Genomic DNA, 13,325 nt, shown 5'->3' with positions numbered 1-13,325 from the left:
CATCAGTGCAAGGCTATTTGAAGGCAACCCCAGAAACGTGACTGAAAGCGAGAGTTTGGTGTATTTCACAAAAATTTAACAACGATTTTACAAACACTTTCATTATTTTTCATAGATTTCACAAAGATTACAAATTTTTCGCCAATATTTCAGATAGATTTCAAAGATTTTACACAGACTTTAATTATTTTATAAAAATTGCTGATGTATTTCAAAGATTGCGCTGAGAATTAACAGCGATTGCAATTATTTTATAAATCTCACTTCATATTTCAAAAATATATTTAAAATTCCAAAAATTTCTTTGCCAAGGTTTTCAAGGATCTTAGGCAACTTTCAATGATTTCCCAAAGATTTGAAAGGTTTCAAATATTTTGCAAAGACATCAATGATTTTTTAAAGATTAAACATAGATTTAAATAATTTCACAAATATTACCAAATATTTTAAGTATTTTTAAAATAAATGTGGCAAAGATTTGGGATGGATTTAAAAGATTTCACAAAGGCATACATGATTTCTCAATTATTTCACAAACATTTTTTTAATTTTAGAAATGCTTCAAAAATATTTCAATATTTCTAATAAGTTTACAAAGATTTCAATAATTTTGCAAAGAGTTAACAGTTTTGCAAAGATTTCGGATTGATTTAAAAGATTTTACAAAGACTTTAATTATTTCCTAATGACTTCACAAAGATTTCAATAGTTTCATAAATATTATCAAATGTTAAAAACATATTTTTAATTTTTCGCGATTCCTAAATATTTCAGAAAATTTTTACAAGGATTTAAAACACACCACAATGATTTCACAAATATTTCAAAAAGATTCAAAATATTTCGCAAAGATTTTGGATAGATTTAAAAGATTCCACAAAAACTTTAATTATTGCTTCACTAAATATTTCAATCAAATTTCAAAAATTTCTTCGCAAAGGTTTCCAAGGATTTCAAAAAGATTTCAATGATGCCCAAAAGATATAAAAGCTTTCAAATATTTCGCAAAAATTTAGCATAAATTTAAAATATTTTATAAAGACATCATTGATTTTTCAAAAATGTCACACAGATTTCAATAATTTCTCAAATATTACCCAATATTAAAAAATATTTTAATTTTGCGCAATTCCTAAATATGTCAGAAAATGTTTACAAAGATTTCATGAACATTAAAAAAATTTCGCAAAGATTTTGGATAGATTTAAAAGATTTTACAGAAACTTAAATGATTTCATAAATATTACTAAATATTTCAATAAAATTTTAAAAATTTCTTTACAAAGGTTTTCAACAAGATTTCACAAAGTTGTCGGATAGATTGAAACATTTCATAAAGGCATACATGATTTTCCAAAGATTCCAATAATTTCACAGGTATTTTCTCTATTTTACCAAGATTTGAATTATTTTTTAAAAAGATTTCACAAAGATTTTAAATATTTCTAAAAAATTGGGATATTTTAAAAAGATTTCACGAAGCCAAATTAATCCTTTCTTCGACCGATAATATTTATGAATTTTATGTCATAGATTTTTTCTTTGTAGGTTTTAGTTTAAAAGCTTTGAAAAAAATGTACGCATTGGTTCGAAAAAATGTTTTTTGGCTCAATTTTATTTTAATTTCCGTGCACCGTAGACATTAAGAAAAAATCTGTGATTTAAAATTTATGTTATTAAATATTTATAAAATATTTTACATATTTCGCAAAGATTTCGGATAGATTAAACAGATTTCACAGACTTTAATAATTTCCCGAAGATTTCAACAATTTAAACTATGAAAAAAATATATTTTATAAATATTTACATGATTTCCGATAGATTCTAAATATTTCACAAAAATTTCAGATATATTTGAAAGATTTCACAATGATTTAAATGATTTTTCAAAGATTTTAATCGTTTAAAAAATATTTCAAAAAATTTCAATATATTAAAAGTATTTCATGGACTTCAATAATTTTCTAAAGATTTAAACAATTTCGTAAATATTTCCAAATATTTCCAATCCTCGACAAAGATCTCAATTGCTTCCCAAAGATTCCAAAGATTTTACAATGATTTCAAATATTTGACAAAGATTTCGGATAAATTCAGAAGATTTTACAAAGACATCAATTATTTCACAAATATTTCAGGTAGCTTTTTGGAAACGTTCAAACCATCTGATGAATTTAATCATTCCATAGCAAAGGGAGGCCCACTAGGGCTCCATGTTGCATCTGAAAATTTCTTGCCTTCAGTTTTTTTCTGTGTTGTGGTATACAAAAAGAAGAAAACTGGGATTTACTAAGTAAATCAGTAAAAATTTTGCAGACCATCACTAATTGCGGTTGTGTGCCGTGGTGAATCAAAGATTTTTCGCTGGACGCCAGTAGATGGTACCAATTTACTTACGCGGCAACGTGCTGCCGCCTAGTGGCTTCCAGCGAAGAGTCATTCTCTACGGCGAGTCACCACTCTATCGATCACCCAGCTGAGCCTCACCTCGTTTTACCCATTACCTGCCACGTTTCAAACTCCCATTTTTTTCTAGTACTACGCCAGACCCTGTTATAAACTGATAATTAATCTTATTATTATTATTGATTTGTGTGAGCAAGGTACGCCCAAGTAATTTCCATAACGGGTGCATATATCAGTGGATAATTTAACAATATTAGACCGCATGTGTGGGTCCTGATGAAATTTATTGGTTGACAGGAGTTGGAGAAAACTTTTACCCGCGTGGGTGCGAGCTAGAGCGAAATCATAAAACGTCATCAAGATCGAAGTCGAACAAGCGGAGACTGCAGATACAATTGGAAACGCGATACAACCTTGGTGGGTGGACTCAGAGTCCTTGTTGAAAATTACTCAATTCAAATGACAGTTTCCAGGTTCTGGACCCTCGACATCTTTGACACATATATTATTCTTAAGTTTGTTAGTTAGACTCAAACGCAAGTACGTAATGCATCGATAAGTACTTCCGCAAACTAAACTCGGCTACGAACGTACCGCGACATCAATCTTTCTGTCGCATGGTCGAACAATGAGATAGTGAGACACATGGTGTGGCGGGTGACGCAAATTTCAGCCGAATAATTATCTCTTTGTCAAGCCCTAAATTATGGAGGCTTGACTTATTAATCATCTAGCGTTGTCTCATGCTCACTAATTGAATTGCCCTCGTGAAAGCAATGCGGGACGTTCACTTGAATTTTCGCGAGAGAAGACAATAACCTTGGCAGATACGTATTACGCAGGTTGTAAGTTGCTCGAGATTATAGAAGAGAGAACTATATTTATCTTGATGAGTGTCTACTTTTTTTTATTGAATTATTTGTGCCAAGTGAGTGTCATTGTCTTGTAATTAAAGTGCGGTTTCTAATTGTATCTTGCTTCGGTAACAAAGTTGTGAGGAGAAAATTAATTTCAAAATTCGGTCCAGCGGAATTCGATGAATTTAAAGTTGCTTGGATTATTTGGATTACCAGTGATTTACCTGTGAAAAAACAGATTTACGCATTGATTAATTTGGATTAAAAATTTAGACTATTTGAGATCCCAGGTGAATTAAGTGGGATTTCAAGTGGATTACCTGGGATTACAAGTGAATTAAAAATTGATTACCTCGTATTACACTCGAGCTCCAAAGATACGATCCCCAAAGATGCAAGTGCTCCGCAGATACGGACGTCTTGACTCCAAACGAGTGAGCAGAATTTTTCCCCCTCTGACCCTGCCCTATTTGAGAGTTCGGCGCGCGCGAGTGCGTACTGCCTTGAATTCGCCGTGCGCGTACGCGTAGTAGGCCTGTGTGCGGTCTCACGCATTACCCCCGAAATCCATACGCTGCAGGAGTGGGAATCCCTTTCACGGTCGTAACTTTGGAGTTTTTATTTTAGAACTTCTCGTATCTTTAGAGTTCGAGTGTATTGCAAATGGATTGAAAGGAAGAAAAAAGTTATTAAAATGCAAGGTTCTCCAGAAAAATTAAAGGGGATTTCTAAATTTTGCAGGGAATTTAACTTAATTACCGGCAATTGATTTCTGATCGCAGCAAAATTCAAATTGTCATTATTTTAATAATTTGGGCCAATTTACAAAAGTAACTTCTACTTTATCTACAGTTTCAGGGCATGTAAGGGGAAATCATTATCGTTTTTATTTTAGGATAGGGAGTTTTGCTAAATAAATATTATTTCACTTGGAACTGGAAGTTTTTGACATTGAACGGAAATTTTTTAATAATAAAGACTGGGATGTAGAAGAAAGGAGTTTCAAAACTCCTTTTTCCTGTTTAAAATTGATCACAACTTGAATGCTCTTTCTTTCGAAGTTTACAAAAAGAAAAAACTTCAAGTAATTTTTAAATTAAAAGCAGTATTTTGAAGAGGAAATATATCTAAAATATATTATACTTTTTTTTTAAACATTTTTCTTTGGGAATATGCCGTTTTTTCTTCAAAATTCAACTACTCGCGGTTAAAAGCTAAACTCTTTTTTGAAAATTAATTTTTTTGTTGGTAGATTCATCATTTTCATTGAAATGTTATCTCTTTTAAAAAATGTAACTACTTCGTTGAAGATAAATTTCTCAACTAAAAATTTAACTATTTTTCGGAAAATGCATGTAATTTGTCGAAAATTCTTCTTTTACTCTTGAAAATTAACCTTATCGGTTGAAAATTCATCAGTTTGGTAGGTATAAAATTCAACTATTTCAGTTGAAGATTCATCAGTTTAGTTGAGAATGTATCAGTTTGCTTAAAAATTAATCGGTTTGGTAGAAAGTTAATTTTTTCAACTGAAAATTTAACCGTTCCACTTTAAGTTGAAAATAGACCTTTTCTGGTTCAAAATTTAACAATTTGGATGTAAAGTTTTATTTTTTAATTAAAAATTAATGTATTTCGTTGAAAATTCCTGTATTTGGTTTTTAAAAAAGCTATTTTTTTGATCGAAAATCGGCTTTTTTGTAGAAAATGATTTTTTCTTTTAATTTTAATCTTATTGTTTAAACATTTTTTTTGTTTAAAAACTAAAGTATTCCTGCTAAATACTCATAATTTTAGTTGAAAATAATTTTTTCTTTTAGCTGAAAATAAAAATACTATTGCAGTTAAATATTCCATAATTTAAGTTAAAAATTCATTATTTCACTGTAAATTTAATTATTCAATTTTTGGTTACCAAATTATCTTTTTTAGTTGAAAACTCTTCTTTATTTAATTGAACATGATTTTCTTAACTTCAAAGTCAATTATTTAAGTTCAGCTTGAAAATTTATCTGTTTCAGTAAAAACTATTTTTATTTTGTTAAAAGTTCAACTAGTTCAGTTCATTTTTGGCTCTGTTGTGTTAAAAGATGATTCGCATGAACCTCGGTATTTAAAATAAATATTTGCGTTTTTCAAAAAATTTGCGGAAAATTATTTGAGAAGAATTCTAGGTTTTCCATGTCGCTACACACCTTGTTTAATTGAGAGAGGGTTGGAACATTGTAGTTACTATTGACTTTTTGTTTAATTAAAAGCAAGTTGAATCCGGGAGGTTATTGTGACATTTTTGTATATTTTGATAGAAATTTGAGGGGTGGTTATTTTCTCTGCAATGAAAGATAACGTCCTTAATGGAAACTCTTCAAATTCCTTTATTTTTTATTTTTCTATACTGTTTAAGTTTCTAACTCCCGTCCATATAAATAAAGTAAGAGCAGTCGACTTAATTACAAAATTACATAAAAATTGTGAATAAATAAATTTCGAGGGGGGATACAAAGAAAAATACAAAAAATCGAGTTAGTTGACCTTGATTTCTTGCTCCACAATTATTAAATTTCTAAACAATCGAGCGATTCTTGTGAAATTCCCTCTCGGAAATTGTGAGAAACTGAAGCTTCCAGTTTGGGAAGAGAAGCAGCCGATTCCACTCGTTTCGTTCCACCTTATCCTTGACATATACGAGCAGAGAATTTATTAGAGATCCATTCGATAGATAATAATACAGTAGCATGCCTATCGACATATGAATCACTTTGTAGAATTGCGACACGAGCGCAGTATTAATAAATTTTCGATAATTAAAAAGGACATTGTTGCTTGAAAATGAAAAGCCAAACATTAAACGATAATTGCAAATTGCGAGTGTCTATTAAATCACAACGTATTATTTTCGAAGGCAATAATTGGATATTGTACAGCTTTAGAAGTTATCGCCTTTGTAAAAATTAATCTTATTGCATCGGGTAATTGATTCCTTTATTGGCATCTCGTACAATCCAGCAACCAGTTGGTAATTCTAATTGAATTTTCACAAGAATTCTAGAAAAAGGAACAAAAATGTTTGATACTTTTTCGAAGCTAAAGACAAGCAGTGATTCGCATTTGTAGAATAGAATCTGAATCATCGTGTGTTCAAAGTCGAATTTTTCAAAACTTATCCATCCTAAGATTGAATCGAAAAATATTGATCCAGATAAGCGCGTATTCAAAGCTAAATTTTCTGAAATCAATCGGAGTTGAGAAAAAAAATTGGTAGGCTTTAGCGCACGGTCAAAGTCAAATTTTTTGAAACCGATCCATCCTAAGATCGAATCGAAAAAATTTGAACTGAACCAGCCCATATTCAAAGTAAAATTTTTTCGAAACCGATCCATCCTGACATCGAATCGAAAAAGTTTGATCCGAACCAACCCGTATTCAAAGACAAATTTTTTCGAAACCGATCCACTCAAAAAAATTGTTTCGGACGAAGGCGAGTTCAAAGTCAAAATTTCCGAAACCGATCCATCCTATGATCGAATCAAAAACATTCGTTTCGAACCAGCTCATGTCTAAAGTTGAGTTTTTCAAAACTGATCTATCCTGAGATGGAATAAAAAAAAATTGGTCTAATCAAGCGCCTGCTCAAAGTCAAACTTTTCGAAACCGATCCACTCTAAGATTGAATCTAAAAAATTTTATCAGAACCAGCCCGCGTTCAAAGTTGGATTTTTTTAAACCGATCCAAGTTGAGGTCGAATAAAAAAATTTCGATAGGGCTTAGCTCGTGATCAAAATTGAACTTTTCTAAACCGATCCATCCTGAGATCAAAGCGAAAATGTTTGATCCTAACCAGTGCGTGTTCGCATTCAAAATTCTTGCTGCGTTCGAATCGAAAAAACTTTATAGAACATAGCGCTTCTTTAAAGTAGGATTTTTCGAAACCGATCCATACTAGGAATAAATCGAAAGAATTCAATCCGAACAATCTCGTCTTCAAAGCAGAATTTAATTAAATTCGAACCATAAAGCTTAAACTTATTAGTTTTAAAAAATCGTTTTTGTAAAACTGATTCGGAGAAGTATAAAAAATCGCAATTTGTGATTTGTGAGATTAAAATGTTTTAAAATTATTTTTATGGAAATATTTCTAGATAAGTTGGAAATGATTTTTATTTTGAAAATCTATTTTTGAAATTAAATTTGAAAGGATTTAAAAATATTTCTGAGCATTTTGAGAAAAATCAGGAAGATTTTAGGGAGCGTTTTTTAATTTTTAAAGATTTAAAAATTTTAGAAAAAATTTAAATTATTTTAGAAGATTTTTAGAAGTTCTGACAAAATTTCAAGAGATTATAAGAAAACTTAAAACAAAATATAAAGTTTTGAAGATATCGAAATTAAATTTGAAAGCCTTTTCAGCACTTTGAACGATTTCAAAATAATCAATAAAGTTCTTAAAGGTCCCGGGAGAAATGAATTTGATTTTTTGTATTAAAAAATTAATACTTCGAAAGTATTTAAAAAGATTTTAAAAGAATTCCAAGAGTTTCAAAAAATAATTTGGCAGATTTTAAGGCAATTTTCTTTTATCTTGAAGTATTTAAAACTTTTGAAAAATATTAGAAAGGTTTAGGAGGTTTGTAAAGATTCAGAAATAATTATAAATTATGAACATTTTATAAAAACTTTCTGGTTAGAAATATAACTATTTCCTTGTAAATTTATTGATTTTTTTCCAAATTCTATTATATTGGTAGAAAATTTAACCATTAGATTGAAAATTCAACTATATTGTTGCAAAATCTTTTTTTATAATAAATTAAATTTTCAGAATTAATTTTCTTAAATTCAACTAGTTTGTCTTAAAATTGAAATACTTTATGAAAAATTTACTTTGTTGGTTGAATGCTCATCATTATAGTTAAAAATTTATTACTATGAATAAAAATGTAATTACTTTGTTTAAAATTTATCTTTTTTGTTAGAAAATTCATCTCCTTGGTCAAAAAATCATCCTTTTGCTTGAAAATTTAACTATTGCTTTGAAATTTTTGTCAATAAAAAATTCTTCTGCTGGGTTTCAAATTCATCAATTTGGTTCAAAATTCAATTATATGATTTGAAATCAATTCCTCTGTTGAAAGATTATATTTTTGGATCACAAAATTGAACTATTTTGTAGAAATTTCATCTCTTTTAATAAAAAGCTCATCTTGTCGGTTAAAAATAAAAGTGTTTAAAAATTAATCTTTTTAATTAAAAATTCATTTTTTTCAATGAGGTTAACTAGTTTTTATTTTAACTACAAATCTTTTTCAATTAAAATATCAATCTTATATCACTATTGTCTTGGGGAGTTCACTTTTTGTGGCTTAAAAGTCGACTATTTGATTTTACATATCTGAAATATTCTAAAATCTTTTCGAATTTCCTCATAAATCTTAGGCAAACTGTATAAAACTTTAAGAACAAAATATCAAATAAGCTTCGAAAACGAATATTTGAAATTTGTATTTTTTACCAAAAATTGTTTTTTTCCCCTAAGCAAACCGGGTGACCTATTTAAAATTATCCTTGACTTTAAAAGTTTATAATGCCATCCGAAATATAAATTAAAATATTTTTCTTTACATTTTGACAATTTGATCAATTTCCATGTTAAGTAAGTCCTAGATGAAGTAATTTGGTCTTGTGGATGCTGAATTATCACTTAAGGAAGATCAAAATATAGCGATTTTTAAGGAATTTATTCTTCATCCTGAGTTCTTGTCAAAAGCAAGTAGAAAAAAATTATTAAAATTTTTAAAAACTTTGATAAAATTCTAAAGATCTCTTTCGTAAGAAAATTAATTGAATTAATGAATTTTTCTTATTCCTACCAAGAGTTAAAATTGAAGCTCAAAATGTCTTCAAAAAGGGAGTTTTATTTAAGTCTTTCTTGCTTGATAATTATATATCCACAAGAAGAAATTACTTCAGCATGAGTTCATTTAACGCAGAATTTAATCATCTTTCTAAAGTGTTTTTAAAAATATCCTTATTTATATCCTGAGAGGAGTTATCACCTTTTAAAGTCATTCCTAACTTTTATTAGGTCACGCGGTTAGTAGTCCGATACTATCTGTCAGTAAATTATATAAAAAGGTCTCTTCTGTATCGAATTATTTCGCAAATTAATAATTACACTTTCAAAAATTCATTTCTTATTTGCATTGTTATTATATATTTATTTTTTAATTATTCCCTGCATATTTATTGTTTAAATAAATATTAGAAAACGAATAGTTTTTTCCTCATTTTTTAGCATATCGTTCCCTTTCTTCTGTTTCAGTGTCTCCAGCTCTGCCTATGGCAGATATCGTCAGAGAACGAGATCAAGATCGAGATCGAGATCGAGGAGAGCAAACGCGGACGGAGAGAGGCCGAGAGTGCGAGCGAGACAGACAGCACGATAGAGATCGAATTGTGAGAGCGAGGGAGCGAGAATCTCGGGAGAGAGAAAGAGAGAGACAGCGTGATAGGGAAAGGGATAGAGAAAGGGAAGTCTCCGTTTTCGTTATGGAACCACCTGATCCTGTATTTGTCTCCTCGTCTGCAGCGCTTCTTGCTCTGCAAAGGATAAAAGAAGCCTCTGAGTAAGTTATTGTTTTTTATTTTATTAATCTTCGTTTTTTAGATTCAAACAAATTTTAATTCGAAAACTACAGCGAATTTACTTTGGACCGGAAATGTTACAATTTCTAATCTAAATATCTTTTCAGTAATTTTAAGTGTTATTATCTATTAAGATTACAATTTTTTTTTAATAATTTGAAAACTTTAGATTCATAATTAGTTGACGCTGAAAAATTAGAATATTCAAATAAAAAATTTCTGATAGAAGAATTGAAACAATTAATCTTTTATTAAAGCAATTTGATTGTTCATTGAAAATGGACAATTTTTCAAATAAGAGTTTAAAATAAACGAATTGAAAATTGATTCATTCAAAATTGTATGGTTTGTAATTGTTTAAAATTAAATTGTTTTAAAGTGAAAGTACCAATAGTTGAATTATTTCTTATATAGTTTCAAATGATTAATTTTTTTTGTAAAATAATTATAATATTACATTTTTTACCGAAAGGCTTAATAATTCTTATCTGATCACAATTTTCCAATCACTTAAAATGTTCCTTAATTTTAACTCCATTAATTTTTATTACTGTTCAAATATGTACATTTCGAATTGAAAATTTTAAGTTTTGTAGTTTTGAGTTTCAAAAGTTTAGTTTATAATTTATTTTTTATTATTTATTTTCTTTTATCATTTATTTATTATTTAAAATCTTTTTTTTAAATACACAATTGTGCTTCCAAGTTCTCGAAGTAAACATTAATTATTTTTAAAACTTAAATTTGAAAATATTTGAAATTTCATAATTATTATTTTGGTTAAAACTCATCCCTGTTGGTTGAAAACTTCATTATTTTGTTTGAAATTCTACTTTTTTTTAATTATCTGTTTTGATGGTAAATTTAATTCTTTTGTTCAATATTCGTCTTTTTGGATAAAAAATGCGCCCTTCTGAATTAAAAATTTACATTTCGGCAGAAAAGTAAAATTTTTATTATATTTTGCATTCATAATTAATATTAATTGTTGGTTGACAGATAAATTATATTGTTGAAAATTCCACTATATTGTTAAAAATTCGTATTTTTCGTTTGAAAATTCAACTTCCTAGTGAAAAGTAGATTATTGTTTAAATTCACCTACTTTTTTAAATCAAAAATTCATATTTTCGGGGCAAAAATTATTTTTTTTTGCAGATGATTCATCTTTGTGGCTCTAGATTTTAAATATTTTGTTTTAAATGGAAGTTTTGGCTTCAAAATTGATTTTTTTTTTCATTTATCTTTTCGGCCTTAGAAGACAAATATTTTCAAACAAAATTAGAATTTTTAGCTTTAAAATTCAACTTTTTTGTTGAAATTTCATTATTCTTATTATTCAAAATAATTTTTTTAGCTGAAAATTGAACTTACATTTTTTATAGAAAAATGATATTTTCTTGTATTAAATTCAATTGTTTTACTAAAAATTTATGTATTTCTTTGAAATTTCATTTTTTTAGTCGAAAATTCTACTTTTTTTCTGGAAATGAATGTTTTTGTTGAAAATTCATATTTTCCGGCTAAATACTAATTTTCTTGCAGAAAATTCATCTTCATGGCTTTAAATTTGAACTATTCGGTTTCAAATGAAATTTTTTGGTTGAAAATCCATCTTTTCGGATTTAAAAGTCCAAAGCTTCCTTAAAACTTTAACTTTTTAGCTCTAAAATGCAATTTTTTCCTCAAAAATTCTTAAAGTTTTGATTGAAAATTATTTAATTTTTTTGACTGAAAATTTAACAATTTCATTTTTGGTTTTTAAAGTTATCGATCCAAGTTGGAAATTGTACTATTTGATTGAAAATTCAATCTTTTAGTTTTCAAGGTTTTTGGTTGAAAATGGACTTTTTGGTGAAAATGCAACTGTTTTTTTTTTCAGAAAATTCGTCTCCTGGCGTGAAAAATAACAAATTTTGGTTTATTTTTTACTTTTTGATTGAAAAGTAGAACATTTTTCTATTTCAGATAAAAATTCAAGTATTTGATTGAACATTGGTCCTTTTAGTGAAAAATTTATCCGTTTTAGTTAAAAATGGACTTTTTTTAGAATACATTTTTATTTTTGAGTTCAAAATTCATTTTTTTCATTAAGAAATGTTCCTTTTTGGCTTGAATTTTTAACTATTTGATTGCTTATTAAACGTGTTTGTTTAAAATTAATGTTTTGTTAAAAATGTATGTTTGCGACTTTAAATGTCAATTTTTTCAAAATAATTTTATTTTTTACCTTCAAAACTTTATTCTTTTTCGAAAATTCGTTTTTGTTTTGTTGAAAATTCACTTCTTTTGGTAGAAAATTTAATAAATTGGTTGAAATTATCGGCTTTGTTGAAAATATATATTTTGGGTTTAAAATTCAATTGTTATTTTTAAAAAATTCGTCGTCTTGAATTGAAAAATGAAAATTTTTGTTTGATTTTTTTTCTTGGTTATTGAAATGTCTTTCTTGTTTGAAAATTCAACTCTTTTGTTGCATTTTTCTTTTTTTTATGCTTAAAAGTTTGAATGTTTGGTTGTAAATGCAACGTTTTGTTCGAAAATTCGTTTTTTTTTGTGTTGAAAATTCATTTTTGTTGGTTGAAAATTCAAATAATTTTTTAAAAGCGCAATATATTTTTACTTGATACCTGAAAAATATTTTCCCTACATAAATTTCATTCAAAATAATTTATTCCCCTATCATTCTCATATTTTTAGTCAAAATCAACTAATTTCCACTATTTGATAGGAATCTGTTCTGTTGCGTTATATTTTTATTTATTTTTTAAATTATGAATAAAAAAGTTTTTTAAAATAATTTTTCAAATCTAAACTCTTGAAAATCTAATAGAAGCATCTGTTGCCAAAAAACTCTGCATTGAAAGTTTCAAAGCGTTGATACTAATTTTTATTATTTTTTCACTAAGTGATGAAAAATTTACTCAAAATATAGATGTGAAACTTATTTATAATGTACCAGTGAGTAATAAATATATATTTTAAAGTTTTTTCTATTGAAAATCAGACTGACAAATGTTCCTTATCCAATTAATTTTTGTCAAATAAAAGAAAAAATAACTTTGACATAATCCTAATATTGATTAATACTGTCTCAAATTACATGAAATCCTGCAAACCAGTATTTACAAAAATTGCTCCTTATGAAGTTGACATTCTCATGTCTTAATATATTTCGTAAGAAGATTTTATTACAAAAAAAGTACAAGTGACATATTCTGCAAATCGTATTTTGGCCATAGAACCTTGTATGAGTGATTTTATTGTTACTTTAACATTCTTCGAAATCAGCGGGACATTGCTTAAAGCAATCGGCTATAATTCATGACATGTTGAGACACGCCTAAGGGTAATATGACAGGATCGTGATCTCCTCGTAAATCTTGTTGAAATCGTCAGGAAAATAAAAAGATCCC

At 27.8% G+C, this 13,325-nt stretch overlaps 1 protein-coding gene across 2 annotated transcripts in view; it reads left to right on the top strand.

Moving 5' to 3' along the window:
• The window catches only part of LOC117176937 (Krueppel-like factor 3), a 766,707-nt gene that overhangs the window by 702,312 nt on the left and 51,070 nt on the right, over positions 1–13,325 (top strand). For both annotated transcript variants that reach the window (XM_033367339.1, XM_033367338.1), the window contains one exon: positions 9,587–9,890. In XM_033367339.1, the coding sequence (XP_033223230.1) occupies positions 9,587–9,890 (304 nt within the window). The remainder of the gene's footprint in view (positions 1–9,586; positions 9,891–13,325) is intronic.

The sequence above is a fragment of the Belonocnema kinseyi genome, chromosome 7 (assembly GCF_010883055.1).
Source record: "Belonocnema kinseyi isolate 2016_QV_RU_SX_M_011 chromosome 7, B_treatae_v1, whole genome shotgun sequence".
Lineage (NCBI taxonomy): Eukaryota > Metazoa > Arthropoda > Insecta > Hymenoptera > Cynipidae > Belonocnema > Belonocnema kinseyi.
This window is presented reverse-complemented; position numbering and strand designations above follow the sequence as displayed.